We start from the raw sequence: 22,553 nt of genomic DNA, 5'->3' as shown, positions 1-22,553 counted from the left end.
TTTTGCCGTCTTGCAGTATTTTTTGAGGCTCAGACTGATTTTTAGTCTCACTTCTATTTCCTGACCCTGCTGTTAAATCTCCAGGAGTGACCAGTTTATAAAGGACTAAAGGTGCGTCTGTTTACAGATTTAACGAGGCTTTAAAGTTAGGGTGTGGGATATTTAAGCTTCCCCTGCCCTTAGTGCCCAGGTAGGTTTGGGTGTTGCTTAGGCAAGGTTGGGGGCAGAGTCCAATCTCTTTCCTAAATCCCTTCCCCCTGACAGACAAATCATTTTTGGAATCTTTTTAAGTATATAATCTTTTCTTAACCTTGGCAGCCTCAGTTTTCTGCCAGAAATTTTTTCTTCCCTGGATTCTCGGTATGGAAAAAACACAATGAAAACTAGTTACTAAAGAACCTCCTTGAAAAAACTGTGAAATTATGTATACTTGAGTACAGCATGGCTTGGTATAGGCATGCTGAAGTAATATGTGCACCAGTTATAATTGATGTCGGGGGAAGGATCTGAAATTTCTTCTGATCCCATTCAGTGATTGAAGTATCATAAAATGTCTGTGAATGACATGAAAGAAAGAATGTTTTCCTGTTTAGAGGACCTACAAATATAAATTATTATTATTGCCAAGTTTTATTAAAAGTGGTGAAAGAGGAATTTAATGTGACTAATGCTTAAAAAGTAAATAGCACGGTATATCCCTTTATTACTACTATATTTTTATTTACTAATATTCCATAGAAACAGTGCTTTTCATTCCCAAGTATTTAATATTCAGAAGCTAAAATAATCTTTGAAACAAGTTCTTTAAAACTGATAGCTTTCACCATGACCTATCTGTAAAAGTTATAATTTTAATACAAGTTCTCATTCCTTGGTACTTATTTTTAATAATGACTATTTAAAAAGTCCACATGATTGCGTTGGTATTTTCAGGGTCTTTTTGGTGATAGGACTTTAGGGAAGACTGGGTTGACCCAGGTATAACTTTTCTAAAAATGTTGACATTGTAAAAATAGGTGGTCAATAAATCACTATTAGTGAATGGAGAATACACTTGAAGTGGCTGTGTTTTATTTTTTTATTTTATTTTGTTTTGAGATGGAGTCTCACTCTGTCGCCCAAACTGGAATGCAGTGGCCGCATCACAGCTCACTGCAAGCTCCGCCTTTCGGGTTCACGCCATTCTCCTGCCCCAGTCTCCCGAGTAGCTGGGACTATAGGTGCCTGCCACCTCCCCCGGCTAGTTTTTTTTTTTTTTTTTAGTAGAGACGTGATTTCACCATGTTATCCAGGATGGTCTCGATCTCCTGACCTTGTGATCTGCCCGTCTCGGCCTCCCAAAGTGCTGGGATTACAGACTTGAGCCACGGCGCCCGGCCTGGGGCTGTGTTTTAAATCTGAATGGACAAGAGTTCTTTGGAAGGACAGATTGTATGCGGTGATCTGCAGGGTGTCCAGTAGGACAGTTATTTCCAGGGTGTGGGCCGAGAACCCTTGGAGGGTTCCCAAGACCCTTTCAGTGGATCCAAGAAAACTCCCCCCTTTGAACTAAATATCTGTGAGAGGCCAGATTTATTTCACATACTTTTTTTTTGAGACAGAGTCTCACACTGTTGCCTGGGCTGGAGTGCGGTGGTATGTATGATCTTGGCTCACTGCAACTTCCACCTCCTGGGTTCAAGTGATTCTGCCTCAGCCTCCCAAGTAGCTGGGATTACAAGCATCCGCCACCATGCCCAGCTAATATATATATATATATTTTAAGTAGAGACAGGGTTTCACTATGTTGGCCAGGATGGTCTCCAACTGACCTTGTGATCCACCCACCTTGGCCTCCCAGAGTGCTGGGATTACAGGTGTCAGCCACCGCACCCAGCCTACTTCACATACTTTTAACCAAAACAATATACCACACCTGACTGGAGAAGAAATTGAAACCCAGTTTATTTATATTAAGCCAGACGTTGAAGAGATTTGCAAAATAATACAGTGCATTACAGATTAAAGAGATTAATTCATTTTAAAAATGTTTCAGTTTTAATTTTTAATGTGATAAAAATCTATAGATACAATTCATGTAAATTAACATTCTTTGAGGCCCTCAATTTTTAAGATTTTAAAGGACTCCTAAGGCCAAAACGTTGAGTTATTACAGTATTAAAAAGGGAAACTTGGTCAGATGGGTGGCTCACACCTGTAATCTCAGCACTTTGGGAGGCCAAGGTTGGAGTATCCCTTGAGCCTAACAGTTTGAGACCAACTTAGTCAACATAGCAAGACCCTGACTCTACAAAAAATTTCTTTAAAAAATTAGCCTGAGATCTGGGCGCGGTGGCTCACGCCTGTAATCCCAGCACTTTGGGAGGCCGAGGCGGGCGCATCACAAGGTCAGGAGATCGAGACCATCCTGACCAACATGGTGAAACCCCATCACTACTAAAAATACAAAAGTTATCTGGGTGTGGTGGTGGGCGCCTGTAATCCCAGCTACTCCGGAGGCTGAGCCAGGAGAATGGCTTGAACCCAGGAGGCGGAGGTTACAGTGAGCCAAGATTATGCCACTGCACTCCAGCCTGGTGACAGAGGAAGACTCTGTCTCAAAAAAAAAAAAAAAAGCCTGATGTGGTAGCATGCATGTATACTCAGGAGGCTGAGGTGGGAGAATTGCATGAGCCCAGGAGTTCGAGGCTACAGTGAGCTATGATTGTGCCACTGTATTCCAGCCTAGGGACAGAGCAAAATTCTGTATCAAAAAGAAAAAAAAGAAAAAAAGAGGGAAACTTGATTCTGCAAAGACATGATGCAGTAGGAATAAAGCTAAGATCTTAGCTTTTTGTATATTTAGTAGAGACGGGGATTCTCCATGTTGGTCAGGCTGGTCTTGAACTCCTGACCTCACGTGATCCACCCACCTCGGCCTCCCAAAGTGCTGGGATTATAGGTGTGAGCCACTGCGCCTGGCCAATATATGTACTTTCTAAAACTTCAGTAATAAGCCTTACATTTGTATTTAAATTATTTTAAATTGATTCTGTTGCTTAGCTTTTGCCCCAGTAAGAGAATATGCAGTCAAGAAGTTTTGTATAGTGGGCACACAAGAAATGGCATGGTGTTAGGTTGGTGCAAAAGTAATTGTGGTTTTTGCCATTTTGCATTTTTGCTTTAACGGCAGAACTGCGATTACTTTTGCACCAACCTTATAAATGTGAAATACTGCTATCATGGAACCATACCTAGGTTTGCTGGCTACAGTGTTAACTTTTGTGGTATACAAGTTCAATTACATTGCCATCCCAGCAACTCTACTCTCAGTGTGTTGTCTCCTTTACCCTTGAACTGTATATCTAAAAAAAACTTAAGCATGGAGATATTAACAGTATATGCTCTTATTTTAAAAAGCAAGGTTGGATCAGGTGTGGTGGCTCACACCTGTAATCTCAGCACTTTGGGAGGCCAAAGTGGAAGGATCGCTTGAGGCCAGGAGTTTGAGACCAACCTGGGCAACATAGTGAGACACCCAACCCCCTATCTCTTAAAAAAAAAAAAAAAATAGCTGGCCATGGTGGTGTGCACCTGTTGTCCCAGGTACTCTGGAGGTTGAGGTGGGAGGATCACTTGAGCCCAGGAGATCGAGGCTGCAATGAGCCAAGTTGATGCCATTGCACTCCAGCCTGGATGACTTTGTCTCTTAAAAAACAGAAATAAAAACAAACAAAAAACAAGCCTGCATTAGGCCTCTTGGAAACAAAAGCTTTACAACATGAATTTTTTTTAAGAAAAACCAGCCCCCCCTTTTTTTTTTTTTTGATTAGGAGTCTGCCTCTGTTGCCCAGGCTGGAATAGTGGTGCAATCTCGGCTGACCGCAACACCCGCCTCCTGGGTTCAAACAATTCTTCTACTCTGCCTCCTGAGTAGCTGAGACTACAGGTGTGCACCACCACACCCAGATAATTTTTGTATTTTTAATAGAGACTGGGTTTTGCCATGTTGGCCAGGCTGGTCGCAAACTCCTGACCTCGTGATCCACCTGCCTTGGCTTCCCAAAGTGCTGAGATTACAGACATGAGCCTCCACACCTTACCAAAACTAATATTTTTTTGACCATTTACTTAAAGTTAGTAAATGTTGTCTAAGGGTTCTACCTGTATTATTTTACTTAACCCTCACAATTATCCCTTTATTCACCATATGTAAGGTTCAAGGAACTTATCCTAGTTAGTACAAAGCCACACAATGATACCAGGATTTGAACCAGGCAGTGTGTGTGACTTGAAAATCTATCCTCTTTGACATCTATTTTGATGTACAAGGTAAAGGCAAATGGCATCACTGTGTTCTATAAAAATGACCATTGGTCCGGGCACGGTGGCTCAAGCCTGTAATCCCAGCACTTTGGAAGGCCGAGACGAGCGGATCACGAGGTCAGGAGATCGAGACCATCCTGGCTAACACAGTGAAACCCCGTCTCTACTAAGAAATACAAAAAAACTAGCCGGGCGAGGTGGCAGGCGCCTATAGTTCCAGCTATTCGGGAGGCTGAGGCAGGAGAATGGCGTAAACCCGGGAGGCGGAGCTTGCAGCGAGCTGAGTTCTGGCCACTGCACTCCAGCCTGGGCGAAAGAGTGAGACTCCGTCTCAAAAAAAAAAAAAGACCATTGGAGAAATAACAATGGGGAAAACGGAGGAGGGCTTTAACCTGTGTTAAAGTAGCTACGATAAAATATGCTAGTTGACAAGTACATGTCAACTAGGGTTAGGCTGGAAGGGTAGGGTCCTTAAAGGTAAGGTTTAGAGGTCAGATGCTCCTTGAAAGTTGAGTTGCAGCACTTTTTGTAGAGGAAAATTAATATTTCAGTGGTCAGAACTTAACATAATTGTAATTGTTACTTTTACTTTACAATTTGATGAAAAAACCTTTATATTTGTAAAATCAGTTCTCACCATAGTCCTAAAAGGTAGTCTGTACTTTTTTTTTTGAGACAGGCTCTCACTTTGTCATCTAGGCTGGAGTGCAGTCTCTGCCTCCTAGGTTCAAGCAATTATCTTGCCTCAACCTCCTGAGTAGCCAGGATCACAGGTGTGCGCCACAATGCCTGGCCAATTTTTGTATTTTTGTAGAGACTTGGTTTTGCCACGTTGGCCTGGCTGGTCTTGAACTCCTGGCCTCAAGGTCTGTCTGGGCCTCCCAAAGTGCTGGGATTACAGGCATGAGCCACTGCTCCTGGCCCTGTTTGGAAGATCTTGAATGTAATTCTTTGTATTACAAAGCTTTTCTGATAGATACCTGTCAGTGAGTGGCGATTAGACTCCATCAGGGGCTCGTAAATAGTTAACTCTGCTTGTCTTTTATAGGAGGAGTTTATAATAGTTGTGATATACTTGGTTCTACCTTTTGCATTTGTGCAGGTGTTTTAAGGGCATATGACTGACCTAAAACCATTCACTTGATGAGAAAGTGGTCTTTTAAATTATGTTTCATATATCGATTATTCTGATCTTTATATTAAAGTTAAATTTTGTCATCCTCACCTGTAAGGTTTGCTAACTTGCAAGTGCATTTATTCTATGATGACTGGGTTTCATAGAACATATACAATTAAAACAATGCTTTGGTCCTTAGTTGATGTTATTCTTGGTAAACTAACAAGAATGTGCTTTTGTGACACTGATTTCTTATTGGTTTTGTCTGCAGGGAGTTAGAGCCAACTTTTGTAGCCTCTGTAGAACATATACTTTTTCATTTTGCTAATTATCAGATCTCAAAATGACAGCCTTTCTATACTTAGAAAGATAAAAACAGTATTCTAATATATTAAATATGTGGGTGTTAATAGCAGATCCTCTACAGCGTGAATTTTCCTGGCATTTTTTGGAAAAATCTTCAGCATCTTTTGAAAGTTGTTTTCACAGTGGTTGACTTTGTTTTTTAAACATTTCTCTCAGTTAAATCTGCTTTTAGTTGTTAAGTTAGTGCTGGCACTGAGGAAAATGTTTACCTGATGTTTCTCAGGCCTCTGAGGATTTTGAAGCTTCAACTTTCTACTTAATTGCCTTCCTAAGGAAATACATTTTTGAGTCTTAAGGAAACTAATTGAACTTTTTTTTTTTGAGACAGAGTCTCGCTCTGTCGTTCAGGCTGGAGTGTAGTGGTGCGATCATGGCTCACTGCAAGCTCCGCCTCCCGGGTTCACGCCATTCTCCTACCTCAGTCTCCCGAGTAGCTGGGACTACAGGCGCCTGCCAGCACGCCCGGCTGATTTTTTGTATTTTTTTGGTAGGGATGGGGTTTCACTGTGTTAGCCAGGATGGTCTCGATCTCCTGACCTCGTGATCCACCTGTTGGAATTACAGGCGTGAGCCACTGCACCCAGCCTGAACTTTTAAATAATAAGGTTCTTGTACTTTATCTTGTAAGGTTAAAATAAAACCATTTTCAGGTTATTTTTGTTTGTTTTTTTGAGACAATCTTGCTCTGTCGCTCAGGCTGGAGTGCAGTAGCATGATCATGGCTCACTACAGGATTGACCTCCTCGGTTCAAGTAGTCCTCCCACCTCAGCCTCCTGATTAGCTTGGGACTACAGCTGCATGCCACCATGCCTGGCTAACTTATTTTTTTTTTTGTAGAGACAGAACCTCACTATGTTTCCGAGGCTGGTCTGTCTTTCAGAGTCTTGCTTTGTCACCCAGGCCGGGGTGCAAAGGCGTAATCTCCACTCTCTGCCACCTCCACCTCCTGGGTTCAAGTGATTCTCCTGTCTTAGCCTCCTGAGTAGCTGGTTATAAAGAATGAGAGAGTTATTTTATCAGGTATGTGCCACTACGTCCGGCTAATTTTTGTATTTTTATTAGAGATGGGGTTTTGCCATGTTGGCCAGGTTGGATTTGAACTCCTGACCTCAGGTGATCCGCCCGCCTTGGCCTCCAAAAGTGCTGCGATTACAGGCGTGAGCCATCGCGCCCAGCCCCCAGGCTGGTCTTGAGCTCCCACGTTCAAGCAGTCTTCCCCCTTTTGGCCTCCCAAAGTGTGAACCCCACCACACCTGGCTTACTTTCAAGTTTTGAAAGTAAAGGAAATTAAAATAATCTCAGCAAGGAATTTATATGGAACTGCATGTAATCTACAAATTCATATTACATCTAGTTAGTATGTAAAGGCTGTTTTATGTTAGCAAAAGTGATTTATGATCCATTTTATTGGTAGGGAGTATAAGTTTTACTTTTTGGCCAGCTTACATTATATTCCTTTTAGACACTTAAGCATCAAGTTAAACATTATCACAATATTTCTAAGTGGGGATTTGGATTGTTTATTTGGCTACGTAATTTGAGAATTCTTTTTCTTTTCTTTTTTTTTTTTTTTGTCGCCCAGGCTGGAGTGCAGTGGCACCATCTCAGCTCACTGCAATCTCCGCCTCCCGGGTTCACGCCATTCTCCTGCCTCAGCCTCCCGGGTAGCTAGAACTACAGGCACCCGCCACCATGCCCGGCTAATTTTTTGTATTTTTAGTGGAGACGGGGTTTCGCCATGTTAGCCAGGATGGTCTCAATCTGCTGACTTCGTGATCCACCCACCTCAGCCTCCCAAAGTGCTGGGATTACAGGTGTGAGCCACCACGCCCGGCCCCGAGGATCATTTTTCAAAATTTTCACCTTAGAGGCTTTATATTTATGATCTCTTGTATTTACCTTTCATAATGACTTCCCCTACCCCCCACTTAAAAGTTATGGTTGGCTTCTGCCGTGCTTCACACCTGCAATCCTGGCACTTTGGGAGGCCTAGATGCGAGGATTGCTTGAGCCCAGGAGTTCCAGACCAGCCTGGGCAAATAGTGAGACCTCATCTCTACTTGAAAAGAAAAAAAGATTCATGTCCAAAGAGACCAGACTTTGCCAAAGGTATCAGTTCCATATGACGGTGAACATTACAAATAAATTTGATTTTTTTATTGGAGCCTAGTTTTGCAACTGACAGTGAATGTCCCAAAACTGAAGGACATTTATCTCTTCTCTCATTCTTTATAACCAGAAGAGACGACAGAGTTTGTAGTGATCTATTTTTAATGCAAAAATGATCTTCTCAAACTATTTCTTTAAACATACCCACTTATGAGCATCCTTATTGACAGATATGCACTAGTTTCCATTTGATGAATCATTTTCAGGATTCATTTTAGCTTTAGGCTAAAATAAGCATACTGTGTATATATTCATACATAGAAAGAAGCTCATTTTAATTTGTAAAACTTTAATATATAGTCTTTTGAGAACATCAGATTAATATCTTTATCATTGTGTTTTGGGATTAGAAGGTATATTATCTGGCCGGGCGCGGTGGCTCAAGCCTGTAATCCTAGCACTTTGGGAGGCCAAGGCGGGCGGATCACGAGGTTGGGAGATCCAGACCATCCTGGCTAACACGGTGAAACCCCGTCTCTACTAAAAATACAAAAAATTAGCCGGGCGTGGTGGTGGGCACCTGTAGTCCCAGCTACTCGGAGGCTGAGGCGGGAGAATGGTATGAGCCCGGGAGGCGGAGCTTGCAGTGAGCCGAGATCGCACCACTGCACTCCAGCCTGGGCGACACAGTGAGACTCCGTCTCAAAAAAAAAAAAAAAAAAAGATATATTATCTGATCAATCAGCAAATAACATATATCACCTGTAAGTCTTAGTTGTTAAAATTTTCAGGCCATTTTGAAACTGTTAAGACTAAATATTTGAACATTTACTTCTATATTCTGACACATTATTTTTGATATGCTTTTGATCTCACCTTAACCCAGATCAATTCATTTCTGAAAACCAACAGCTTTTATAACACACTAGAAGCAAAGCTCTGAGCAATATAAAGACTTCCTGTTAGCCTACCATAGAATATGAAGAAGCAGTGTGATTTCCTTTTGCTAGGATGTGTTCTGTACAAATTAAACACATTACTTTAGCTTTTAGTTATTGAGTTGAACAAAAACAAATCAGACTTTAATCTTTTTCACTTGGGATGGAGGTATTTTTTAACTTTAACAAAGTATAGGGTGTTTTTAACTGACATTTTAAACATTAACCATAAAAAGACAGTACAGGCCGGGCGCGGTGGCTCAAGCCTGTAATCCCAGCACTTTGGGAGGCCGAGACGGGCGGATCACGAGGTCAGGAGATCGAGACCATCCTGGCTAACACGGTGAAACCCCGTCTCTACTAAAAATACAAAAACTAGCCGGGCGAGATGGCGGGCGCCTGTAGTCCCAGCTACTCGGGAGGCTGAGGCAGGAGAATGGCGTAAACCTGGGAGGCGGAGCTTGCAGTGAGCTGAGATCCGGCCACTGCACTCCAGTCCGGGCAACAGAGCGAGACTCCGCCTCAAAAAAAAAAAAAAAAAAAAAAAGACAGTACAACCATGTTAAACACTTAAGACCTTACCCATCGCTTTTTAGCTTAACATTTTATCATGCATCGCTGGTGGGCATTTTTACTGAAGTCTTTGCTATCACTAAAACAAAACAATTTCATTTATGTGTTTATTTTAGAGCTAGGGTCGTGCTCTGTTGCCCAAGCAGGAGTGCAGTGGCACAATCATAGCTCACTGTAAACTTGAACCACTGGGCTTAAGTCATCCTCCTGCCTTAGCCTCCTGAGTAGGTAGGACTACAGGTTTGCACCACTATGCCTAATTTTTACATTTTTTGGTAGAGACGGGTAGAGACTGGTCTCAAACTGTTAGATTCAAGTGATCCTCCTGCTGCTGCCGCCCTAAGTGCTGAGATTACAGGCATGAGCCACTGTGCCTGGCCATTATTTTTATTCTAAACTAAAAGCAATCTATAATGATAAGTTCCAGCAGTACAGATTTGAAATGTTAAAAAAGCCTCTTTTCTCCTTATTATTGTGATATTGTTTAAAATCTGCATATGTAAAGTTCAACACAATGTTATTAGCTTGGTGCAAACGTAATTGTGGTTTTTGCCATATGTGTATGTAGGTAATGGCAAAATTACAGCTTTTGCCACATACATGTATGTATATATCTTTTTTTTTTAGTAGTGGCAAAACCTGCAATTACGTTAGCACCAACCTAATACATGTTTTTGTTCTAGTTTTTTTGCTCATTGAAGCTTGGGTATCTTTCCATATTTAGAATGTCTAGATTTTTTTAAATTATAGCTGAGTGGTATTTTATTGTTGGTTATAGATATACCAACATTTATTTAGGTTATTCTCTACTGATAGATGCTTAATTTTTAACTTGAAGGAATTTTGCAGTGAATATTCTTTTGCCTATATCCAGGTGTTGTGAGTGGTAATAGATATTTATAAATTCCTATCAGAAAATTACTGGGTCATGGCCAGGCGTGGTGGCTCATGTCTGTAATCCCAGCACTTTGGGAGGCTTAGCCAGGTGGATCATTTGAGGTCAGGAGTTTGAGACCAGCCTGGCCAACATAGTGAAACCCCGTCTCTACTAACAGTACAAAGGTAGCTGGGCATGGTGGTACATGCCTGTAATCCCAGCTACGTGGGAGACTGAGGCAGGAGAATTGCTTGAACCTGGTATGTTCAATTCTTGCTTGCAGTGAGTGAAGACCGTGCCATTGCACTCCAGCCTGGGTGACAGAGTGAGATTCCATCTCAAAAAAATAATAATAAAATAAAAATAAAATTGCTGGGTCACAAGGCATGCGCTGTTAATCTGATAGGTAAAAACAATGAGAGTTTGTATGTTTCTTGAATTTTGATTGAAGTTGGGCGCCAGTCTTACAATTGACCATTTTTCCCTTTTGGCTGTTGATACAATTTGTCCATTTTTCTATAAGTTACTATTTTTTCTTATTGATTGGTATGAACTCTTTATAAATCCAGCACTTTTAATAATCATACTTTGCTAATGTAATGCTGCAGTTAATTTCATTCATGTATTTTTTTCTTTATTATTTTATTTATTTATTTTTGAGATGGAGTCTCACTCTGTCACCTAGGCTGGAGTGCAAAGGCGTGATCTTGGCTCATTGTGACCTCCACCTCCTGGGTTCAAGCGATTCTCCTGCCTCACACTCCTAAGTAGCTGGGACTACAGGCATACGTCACCACACCCGGCTAATTTTTTTTGTATTTTTTGTAGAGACAGGGTTTTGCCATGTTGGCCAGGCTGGTCTCCTGACCTCAGGTGATCTGCTTGCCTTGGCCTCCCAAAAGTGCTGGGATTACTGGCGTGAGCCACTGTGCCTGACCATTCATGTATTTTGTTGACTCTGGTTGAATTGTTTTCTTTTTTTTTTTTTTGAGACGGAGTCTCGCTCTGTGGCCCAGGCTGGAGTGCAGTGGCCGGATCTCAGCTCACTGCAAGCTCCGCCTCCTGGGTTTACGCCATTCTCCTGCCTCAGCCTCCTGAGTAGCTGGGACTACAGGCGCCCACCACCTCGCCCAGCTAGTTTTTCTGTATTTTTTAGTAGAGACGGGATTTCACCGTGTTAGCCAGGATGGTCTCGATCTCCTGACCTCTTGATCCGCCCGTCTTGGCCTCCCAAAGTGCTGGGATTACAGGCTTGAGCCACCGCGCCTGGCTGAATTGTTTTCTTAGGATAAACTTGTTATAAAATTGAGTTTAAAGGCTGTGAATTTCCTCATTAATATATTCACACAATCTGAAATAATACATTTAATATTTAATAAATATTTAATGCATTTTGGATTATATTTAAGACAAACAAGGATTTAAATTACCTATAACCCTACCAATAAGGACAACCACCATTGTGAGCCTTTTTGCTCTAGATAGCTTTCCAGTGTTTTATTTTTCTATTGTAAAGCCTGTTCTCCCCCACCCCTTAACATATATAGGGAAGATCTTTCCACATTAGTAAATAAAGATCTAGGCTGGGCACGGTGGCTCATACCTGTAATCCCAGCACTTTGGGAGGCCGAGGTGGGCAGATCATCTGAGGTCGGGAGTTTGAGACCAGCCTAACCAACATGGTGAAATCCTGTCTCTACTAAAAATACAAAATTAGCTGGGCATAGTAGTGGCACATTCCTGTAATGCCAGCTAGTCGGGAGGCTGAGGCAGGAGAATTGCTTGAACCCCGGAAGCAGAGGCTGCAGTGAGCCGAGGTCACATCATTGTACTCCAACCTGGGCAACAGAGTGAAACTCTGTCTCCAAAATAAATACATGCATACATACATACATACAAAAAAAATCTATACTACAGGGTACATTTTTCCTTTTTTACTTTTTTCATTGTATTAAAATATTAAAATGTACGTAACATTAAATTTTTGCCTTTGTAACCATTTTTAAGGATACAGTTCACTGGCATTGGGTACATTTACATTGCTGTACAACCGTCACCACTGTCTGCCTCCAGACCCTTTCATTATCCCAGACTGAAACCTATTAACGCATTTTTATACCTTTAGCTGTTCTCTTGTTGTGGACATTCATTTCCAGTTTTCTCCCTTTGTAGGTAACAATTGACATATATATATGTGTATATAAAAAAATATATATATGTATTTTTACTTGTCTGATTACTTCCTCATGATGGCAGTTCTTCCATGATAGGACAATTCTCTAGAGAACAGTTTATATGAGTATACATATTAAGGACAATATTTTTTTTCTGAGACGAAGTCTTGCTCTGTTGCCCAGGTTGGAGTGCAGTGGCATGATCTCGGCTCACTGCAACCTCTGCCTCTCATGTTCATGCGATTTTCCTGTCTCAGCCTCCTGAGTAGCTGGGACTACAGGTGCCTGCCACCCCACCTGGCTAATTTGTGTGTGTGTGTGTGTGTGTGTGTGTGTGTGTGTTTGAGGCGGAGTCTCGCTCTGTCGCCCGGACTGGAGTGCAATGGCCGGATCTCAGCACACTGCAAGCTCCGCCTCCCGGGTTTACGCCATTCTTCTGCCTCAGCCTCCCGAGTAGCTGGGACTACAGGCGCCCGCCACCTTGCCCGGCTAGTTTTTGTATTTATTTTTTTAGTAGAGACAGGGTTTCACCATGTTGGTCAGGCTGGTCATGAACTCCTGATCTCAGGAGATCCACCCGCCTCAGCCTCCCAAAGTGCTAGGATTACAGGTTGAGCCACTGTGCCCGTCCAAGGATGACTTTTAAAATTGGATTTGGATGTCAGTTTTTCTCCCCCTGACACCACTGTAGAATTTACCCTTAGTTTAATAAGAAAAGTTAATGTGGGCCAGGCTCCGGTGGCTCACACCTGTAATCTCAGCACTTTGGGATGCCAAGATGGGAGGATCATTGGAGCCGTAGAGTTCGAGACTGATCTGGGCAATACATGTACCTAGACCTCGTCTCTAACAGAAACCTTAAAAAACCAGCTGAGTGTGGTGGTGTGTACCTGTGGTCCCAGATACTTGGGAGGCTGCGGTGAAAGATCGCTTAAGCTCAGGAAGCAGAGGTTTCCACGAGCTGTGATCATGCCACTGCACTTAAGCCTGGGCAACAGAGTGAGACCCTATCTCAAAAAAAAAAAAAAATTATAAAAGTTAATGTGATTGGAATGTTAAATGTGTTTTTTAAAGTTATAGATATATAGTTGTTATATAAAAAATGAGATACGTCTATGGTAATACAGAAGTCAAAGTGTCTTCTGCCTAAATGAGTGTTTTTTTTTAAACAGGCTCAGTGACATTGCTCAGTGGGAAGATTTGTGGGGAGAGGTATATATGTGATATTTATTTGGGAAAGGGTGTTCATACAAATTTTGCTGTTCTCCTGGACAAAAGGTTGAAAAACCACTACTTTGTGTTCTATTTTGTTTGATTGGTTAGAATCAGATTTACCTAACCTGGGTTTTAATTGTAAAACAAAATTTTAAATGTCAAATACTTACAAGTTATTCTAATAAGAGCCTTTGCTTTCTCCTAGGATTGGCAGCCACCATTTGCATGTGATGTTGATAAACTTCATTTTACGCCGCGTATCCAGAGACTGAATGAATTGGAGGTAATGTCTTCACTAGTGTTCTGTTTGCCTGTATTCCAGGGGGACCCTCTTTGAAATTATTAGGATATTTTAAAATTGTTACAGAATCACCATTGTAAATCTGTTTTTAGATTTGTATTTGAGCAAATTAAGAACATTTCTTTCTGTAGAGAACAGGTCTTTAAAATATAGAATTGGCTAGGCATGGTGACTCACACTTGTAATCTCAGCACTTAGGGAGGCTGGGGCAGGAGGGTTGGCCTGGGCAACATGGTGAGACCCTCTCTCTGGTAAAACATAATTAAAAAATTAGCCAGGTGTGATGGTGATGGTGTGTGCCTATAGTTCCAGCTACTCAGGAGGCTGAGGTGGGTGGATTACTTCAGCCTGGGAGGTCAAGACTATAGTGAGCCATGGTTGTGCCACTGCACTCTGCACTCCAGCCTGGGCAACAGAGCAAGACCCTGTATCATATATATATTTACATATGTGAAGATACACACACACACAAAATTGTATTTTTTTTGTAGGGATGGAGTCTTCCTATGTTGCCCAGGCTGGTCTCAAACTCCTGGGCTCAAGTGATCCTCCTGCCTCTGCCTCCCAAAACTGGGCATACTTGTCATATAATTTTAAACAATAATATGGCATTGTGCTTACAGTACTACTTCAGTTCCTTTCAGAGTGCCTACTTACATCACAGGAAGGTTTACTGAGTGTTTAATTCCTTGTCTGTCACGTGGTAGGGGCTGAATTAAATTTTTTTAAAAGTCACTTAAAATTTTTACTTTTTTTATTATGGAGTCCTGCTCAGTCACCCAGGCTGGAGTGCAACAGCATGATCCTGGTTCACTGCAACCTCTGCCTCCTGGGTTCAAGTGATTCACCTGCCTCAGCCTCCCAAGTAGCTGAGATTACAAGTGTGTGCCACCAAGTCCAGCTAATTTTTTTTTTTTTTTTTTTTGTGTGTGAGCCAAAGATTTATTTATTCATTTCTTGCATTTGAAGTACTCTTCGATAACATCCTTGGCCTGAGACTCCTTTCCATAGTCCTTAACTACTACACAACTGCAACCAACCACTTTACGGGGTTTCCCCTCTCTGTCAATTTTACAGAGGCCTACCCATTCTCCTAGTTTCTTGTTGTCATCAACCTTAATTAGGTTGATCTGGTGTTCAGCACAAAGGGCCTCCACCAACTTGACATACATAGGCTCATCACAGTTGGATGCAAGCACACAAAGATGGGCTTGGCGCTTGTCTAAGGCTTTGGCAGATTTGCGAATTCCACGTGTTAGGCCGTCGTGGATGAGGGCGGTCTTCAGCACCTGTTATAAAGCATTATTAACGTCCATTACACCTCCAGCAGCAATGCCTTCCTCGGCCATGGCGGTGGGTTACGGGTGAAGCGGAATTTTGATCACACCCAAGCCTCTGCCTCCGCGCGCCTCCGCGCGACTCTGTGGCGGCAGGGAAAGAGAAATTTTGGTATTTTTAGTAGAGATGGGATTTCACCATTTTGGCCAGGCTGGTCTTGGAATCCTGACTTCAGGTGATCCACCTGCCTTGGCCTCCCAAAGTGTTCGGATTACAGGCATGAGCCACCATGCCTGGCCTGAATTAAATTTTTGTTGAGTTAATGTGTGTGTTTTTTTTGGGGGGGGGACAGAGTCTTGCTGTGTCGCCAAGGCTGGAGTGCTGTGGCACAATCTCAGTTCACTGCAACCTTTGCCTCTTAGGTTCAAGTGATTCACCTGCTGCAGCCTCCTGAGTAGTTGGGATTACAGACGTGTACCACCACGTTCAGCTAATTTTTATGTTTTTAGTAGAGATGGGGTTTCACCATGTTGGCCAGGCTGGCCTCAAGTGATCTGCCCATTTTGGCCTCCCAAAGTGCTGGGATTACAGGTGTGAGCCACCACACCCGACCATGTATAATTATTATTTTTTTATTTTTCTTTTTTATTGAGATGGAGTTTCGTACTGTCACCTGGGCTGGAGTGTAGTGGCGTGATCTTGGCTCACTGAAACCTCTGCCTCCCAGGTTCAAGCGATTCTCCTACCTCAGCCTCCCGAGTAGCTGGGATTACAGGCGCCTGCCACTACGCTCAACTAATTTTTTGCATTTTTAGTAGAGATGGGATTTCACCATGTCAGCCAGGCTGGTCTTGAACTCCTGACCTCATGATTCACCCATCTCGGCCTCCCAAAGTGCTGGGATTACAGGCGTGAGCCACCACACCCAGCCATATAATTATTATTTTGAGATGGAGTATTGCTGTCTCATCCCGGCTGGAGTACTGTGGTATGATCTCAGCTCACTGCAACCTCTGCCTCCTGAGTTAAAGCTGTTCTCCTGCCTCAGCCTCCTGAGTAGCTGGGATTACAGGCAAGCGCCACCACACTCGGCTGATTTTTGTATTTTTAATAGAGATGGGGGTTTCACCATGTTGGCCAGGCTGGTCTTGAACTCCTGACTTTGTGATTCATTTGCCTCGGCCTCCCAAAGTGTTGGGATTACAGGCGTGAACCACCGCGCCCAGCTGGCCATGTGTAATTATTTAACCAGCTATATTTTCTGTATTTTTGGCTGTTTCTCATTGAATTTAGAAAGTGGTATTATATGATTCTGCTGAAAGAGCATTAAATTAAAAAAAATTTTTTTTAAAGTAGTATTGTACTTAAATATTCTGTGAAAGAAAATATCACATGGGCAGGTAATAGGAACTTTAAAATAAGCTAAATGAGATGAAAACTCAATCAATTCTTTGTCTTTTAGGCTCAAACTCGAGTAAAATTGAATTTCTTGGACCAGATCGCAAAGTACTGGGAGTTACAGGGAAGTACTCTGAAAATTCCACATGTGGAGAGGAAGATCTTGGACTTATTTCAGCTTAATAAGGTAATGGGCTAATGATCATCTTACCATCTTACTCATTTAATAATCTTACTGACAGAATGAATTTGATCTTCTTTGCCTTAAAAAGGAACTTACTGCTCAGCCAGATGGCTCGTGCCTGTAATCTCAGCACTTTGGGAGGTCAAGGGAGGAGGATTGCTTGAGACCAGCCTGGGTAACATAGGGAAACCCTGTCTTTACAAAAAATTAAAAAATTAGACAGGCATGGTGGCATGTGCCAGCTATTTGGGCGGCTAAAGAGGGAGGATCACTTGAACCCAGGAGATGGAGGCTGCAGTAAGCTGTGATTGCACCACTGCACTCCAGCCTGGGTAACTGAGCAAGACGCTGTCCCAAAAAAGAAAGAAAGAACAAAGAAACTTATTTTTTGAGATGTGCAAAATGAGGTTCTCAAGTTAGTTGAGTGATGAGGATCATCAGGCTCTGCTTCCCAGGTCTTGAAACCTTGTGGAATATTTTGCTGCCACCTGTTTTTCTCATTTTCACACTTTACAAAAATTCTGCAAACGATTTCTTTTTATTACAGATAAGGAAATTGAGGCTCAGGGTGATAAAAAGCTAAAAAGCACTGAGCCATGGCTGGACGTGGTGGTTCATGCCTGTAATCCCAGCACTTTGGGAGGTCGAGGCTGGTGGATCACCTGAGGTCAGGAGTTCGAGACCAGCCTGACCAACATGTCGAAACCCCGTCTCTACTAAAAATACAAAATTAGCTGGGTGTGGTGGCACATGCCTGGAATCCCAGCTACTTGGGAGGCTGAGGCAGGAGAATCGCCTGAATCCAGGAGGCGGATGTTGCAGTGAACCAAGATTGCGCCATTGCACTGCAGCCCGGGCAACAAGTGAGAAAGTCCGTCTCAGGGAAAAAAAAAAAAAAAAAAAAAGCTGAGCCATAATTCAATACCAGGCTCAATTGATTCTGAACTTTACGTTCATTCCATCAAACATGCTGGCATGCATCCTAGTCTTTACTTTTTGGAGATTTATTTAAGAGTCCAGAGTAAGACCAAGTATTATAGTCCCTTCTTTGGTAGAGATTTAGTTTTAGGTAACCTGGTTCTTTCCACATGATTGCTTTGGGGATGTGAAAAGTAGCTTAGAGGGGACAAAATGTTTATGGACCATGTTGTCAAGAGAGATGTTTAAAATTTCTAACTTAAAATTAATAGTGTGTATATATGTGTGTGTGAGTATATATGTGTGTGTGTGTATATATGTATATGTGTATATATATTTGATTGGCAAAACATGTTTTTAAAAGATAACCATAGCCAAGAATATTTTCCCCTTGGAGTCATACTTAGGTGCGATTAGAAGTGACTCCATATAGTTGTTTCTAATTTTGCTATTTTAACAGTTAGTTGCAGAAGAAGGTGGATTTGCAGTTGTTTGCAAGGATAGAAAATGGACCAAAATTGCCACCAAGATGGGGTTTGCTCCTGGCAAAGCAGTGGGCTCCCATATCAGAGGGCATTATGAACGAATCCTTAACCCCTACAACTTATTCCTGTCCGGAGACAGCTTAAGGGTAAGTTTGGGGGCTAGCCTTAACCTGTTTTATCTTACTACTTATCAGTACATTGTCTTTTCAGGAAAATGAAAAGGCCTTGATTGTGTTTGGGAGACCTTGTTTTAGAAGACCTTGTTTTGTCAGGGCGCGGTGGCTCACTCCTGTAATCCCAACACTTTGGGAGGCCAAGGCAGGTGAATCACCTGAGGACAGGAGTTTGAGACCAGCCTGGCCAACATGGCGAAACCTCGTCTCTGCTAAAAGTACAAAAATCAGCTGGGCATGGTGGTGGGTGCCTGTAATCCCAGCTACGTGGGAGGCTGAGGCAGGAGAATCGCTTGAACCTGGAAGGTGGAGGTTGCAGTGAGCCGAGATCGTGCCACCTCACTCAAGCCTGGGCAAAGAACGAGGCTCTGAGACTCTGTCTGAAACAAAAAAATTACCTTGTTTTGTGCTTTTTCCTCTAGTGTTTTTGTTCTGCTTTGAGAGCAACTATACTTAGAAGTTTGTTTCTGGAATGAGTAAGATTGTGGAGGAAATTTTTTTACTGTCAAAAGCTGAGGAGTTGATTATTATCTACTTGTTACAACTTTGCATTCTCTTTAAATTTAAAGTAGCTAAAGTATTCCTGGCTGTCATATGAAGGTATAAGCTGTGAAATAACTTACCTACCTATTATTCTCTTTTGCCAGCTGAGATTTTTAAGAAGATTGTCAGAATGTTGATATGGTAAAAGATAGGGGATTTTATAATGCTGCATAGCTAATGGGTTCCTCTTCTAGTAATTCCTATGTAGCCATGTTCATTTCTGACAAAATGGTATTTGTGAAATTATTCACTTAAAAACTTGTAAGTAAAACAATACTATAAAAGCTTCCCGTTTATTTCCATGCCTTGGTAGAAAGAAGAGGGGTGTCATTATCCATTCACACCCTTTGAGTTATTTTGGGACTACAGCAGTGAGCCCTATAATTTTAAGAATTGTTTTCTGTGCTGTAGAGAGGTAGGAAAAGAATAACATAGTTTTTGAGGGGTAAATCACTAACCAAAGTCCTGTCCTAATACCACACACACACAAACACACCATCTGTAATGCTTAAATCCAGTAGATTTGTTTTTCTTCCCTCTTTCCCTTATTGATTCCAGGTGAACACTTTTTTTTTTTTTTTTTTGAGATGGAGTCTCGCTCTGTCCCCCAGGCTGGAGTGCAGTGGCGCGATCTCCTGCTCACTGAAAGCTCCGCCTCCCGGGTTCGTGCCATTCTCCTGCCTCAGCCTCCCGAGTAGCTGGGACTACATGCGCCCGCCACCATGCCCGGCTAATTTTTTGTGTTTTTAGTAGAGACAGGATTTCACCGTGGTCTGGATCTCCTGACCTCGTGATCCGCCTGCCTCGGCCTCCCAAAGTGCTGGGATTACAGGCGTGAGCCACTGCACCTGGCTAACACTTTTTAGCATAGAAAAAAGTGACCAATCTGACATTCAAAACTTTTTTTTTGTTGTTTAGTACATTATGTGAGTGTTTAGTGAGCCCATGGATGAAATTGTTTTTTTTTTTTTTTTTTTTGAGACGGAGTCTTGCTCTGTCGCCCGGTCTGGAGTGCAGTGGCCGGATCTCAGCTCACTGCAAGCTCCGCCTCCCGGGTTTACGCCATTCTCCTGCCTCAGCCTCCCGAGTAGCTGGGACCACAGGCGCCCGCCACCTCGCCCGGCTAGTTTTTCGTATTTTTAGTAGAGACGGGGTTTCACCGTGTTAGCCAGGATGGTCTCAATCTCCTGACCTCGTGATCCGCCCGTCTCGGCCTCCCAAAGTGCTGGGATTACAGGCTTGAGCCACCGCGCCCGGCCGATGAAATTGTTTAGAATGTTGAGTGTGAGCCGGGAGCGATGGCTCAGGCCTGTAATCCAAGCACTTTGGGAGGCCAAGGTGGGCGGATCACTAGATGGAGAGATGGAGACTATCCTGGCCAACATGGTGAAACCCTGTCTCTACTAAAAATACAAAAATTAGCTGGACATGGTGGCGTGCGCCTGTAGTCCCAGCTACGTGGGAGGCTGGAGCAGGAGAATCACTTGAACCCAGGCGTTGGAGGTTGCAGTGAGCTGAGATTGTGCCACTGCACTCCAGCCTGGGTGACAGAGCAAGACTCCGTCTCAAAAAAATAAAAAAAATTAAAAAAATAAAAAATAGGCTGGGCGTGGTGACTCACACCTGTAATCCCAACACTCTGGGAGGTTGATGCAGGTGGATCCCCTGAGGTCAGGAGTTTGAGATCAGGCTGGCCAACATGGCAAAACCCTGTCTCTACTAAAAATACAAAAAAAAAAAAAAAAAAAAAATAGCTGGATGTGGTGTACTTGTAATCTGAGCTACTTGGGAGGCTAAGGCAGGAGAATTGCTTGAACCCGGGAGGCAGAGGTTGCAGTGAGCCGAGATCACGCCATTGCACTCCAGCCTGGGTGACAGAACAAGACTTAGAACGAGATTGTCTCAAAAAATAAAAAATGGAGTGTTGAATGTGGAGCATTTTTGCCTCATAGTCAGATCTAGATACAGTTGCCCATAATATGTTAATTTTCTCTTCTTGAACTCTTCCTAAGTATGGAAGTTATAGTGAATAAAGGGAGAGAGAGTCCTTTTAATGATGCTTTGTGGGTTGTAACATTTTAGAAACATGTCGCTTATATACTTAAAAAGGCAATGTAGTTTTATGGTTAAAAGGCACTTAAGTATTTATACAATCAAGGAGTTGAAAGGAATAAGTATTTAAAAGGTACCCTTTTGTAAGCATTGCATCTACAGTAAAGGTAGATATTTGTGAGTGACTTACTCTGTGCCAAGTATGTTTCAGGAAGTGATACACATTCTGTCTCTCAGGGCTATTTTTATGCATACATTCACAAATTGAAAGTGTACTCTTTTTCAATGATGTATACATCATTGCATCTTGGGTTTTTTTTTTACTAATCATGTAAGCATTTGCCATATCATTGAATAGTTTTGAAAATGCGATTTCTAATGACTGTGGCTATCCTTTTTTTTTTTTTTGAGACGGAGTCTTGCTCTGTCGCCCAGGCTGGAGTGCAGTGGCGCGATCTCGGCTCACTGCAAGCTCTGCCTCCCGGGTTCATGCCATTCTCCCGCCTCAGCCTCCGAGTAGCTGGGACTACAGGCGACCGCCACCATGCCCGGCTAATTTTTTGTATTTTTAGTAGAGACGGGGTTTCACCATGTTAGCCAAGATGGTCTCGATCTCCTGACCTCGTGATCCGCCCGCCTCGGCCTCCCAAAGTGATGGGATTACAGGCTTGAGCCACCGCGCCCGGCCTGGCTATCCATTTTTTATAGCCAGACCTTATTTTTATTTCTTCTATTGTAGAATGTTTAGGTTGATTCTAGTTTTTTATTATAATACTATGATGAACATTCCTTGTATGTCAATTTTCACACCTATTTCTGATGTTTGAAATAGTTATTAGGGAGAGAAGAATTGAAGAACATATACTTAGGAAAAACAGGTGTACAGTGAAGGAATTATTGCAAAAGGGTGAAGGTAGAGTGTAAGTTAAATTTTGGGAAGCTTGAGAAAAGTTGATACACTGTTCCAGTGGAACAGAGGCCTCAATCTTGCATCATCATGTTTTCTAAATGTCTTAAGGGATTGCTCTGCCTTTGTGGGATGATGTGATTATGGCATGATGATGATATTAAATCACCTGTAAGTCCTAGTTTCTCAAGTAAAGGTTAAAATTAGCATCTGTATGTTAATAACATTAGATATAAAACCATGTCGTGTGTATTTTTAATTGTGGTTTGGAACAAAATAATAAAGCTCTTCTTATTTATTCTAAAAAACTACAGGGCATGATTGTCTTATATCTGCAAAGTCCTTACAGAACCAAGCTGACCATAGATGATGGAACCATTGAGACTAACTAGTAGGAGATAGGAACCACATATATAGTATCTGAATTTGTGTTCATCCACTTAGTGCAATTTATGTAATTCAGCTCAATTTGTAATTTCCTTTTTTTTTTTTGAGACGGAGTCTTGCTCTGTCACCCAGGCTGGAGTGCAGTGGCTGGATCTCAGCTCACTGCAAGCTCCTCCTCTCGGGTTCATGCCATTCTCCTGCCTCAGCCTCCTGAGTAGCTGGGACTACAGGCGCCCGCCACCTCGCCCGGCT

General features: G+C 42.4%; 1 protein-coding gene and 1 pseudogene across 4 annotated transcripts in view; one reads left to right on the top strand and one right to left on the bottom strand.

Moving 5' to 3' along the window:
* The window catches only part of KDM5B (lysine demethylase 5B), an 87,124-nt gene that overhangs the window by 22,031 nt on the left and 42,540 nt on the right, over positions 1-22,553 (top strand). For all 3 annotated transcript variants that reach the window (XM_033200212.1, XM_033200214.1, XM_033200213.1), the window contains exons 2-4: positions 13,881-13,958; positions 16,717-16,839; positions 18,215-18,385. In XM_033200212.1, the coding sequence (XP_033056103.1) occupies positions 13,881-13,958; positions 16,717-16,839; positions 18,215-18,385 (372 nt within the window). The remainder of the gene's footprint in view (positions 1-13,880; positions 13,959-16,716; positions 16,840-18,214; positions 18,386-22,553) is intronic.
* Positions 14,905-15,340, bottom strand: LOC117076568 (annotated as a pseudogene). Its single transcript, XR_004434411.1, has one exon. The product of XR_004434411.1 is annotated as a 40S ribosomal protein S12-like (transcript).

This window comes from Trachypithecus francoisi, unplaced genomic scaffold (assembly GCF_009764315.1).
Source record: "Trachypithecus francoisi isolate TF-2019V2 unplaced genomic scaffold, Tfra_2.0 Lachesis_group5, whole genome shotgun sequence".
NCBI lineage: Eukaryota > Metazoa > Chordata > Mammalia > Primates > Cercopithecidae > Trachypithecus > Trachypithecus francoisi.
Note: the sequence above shows the minus strand (reverse complement) of the source record. Positions and strands in the feature narration are given on the sequence as shown.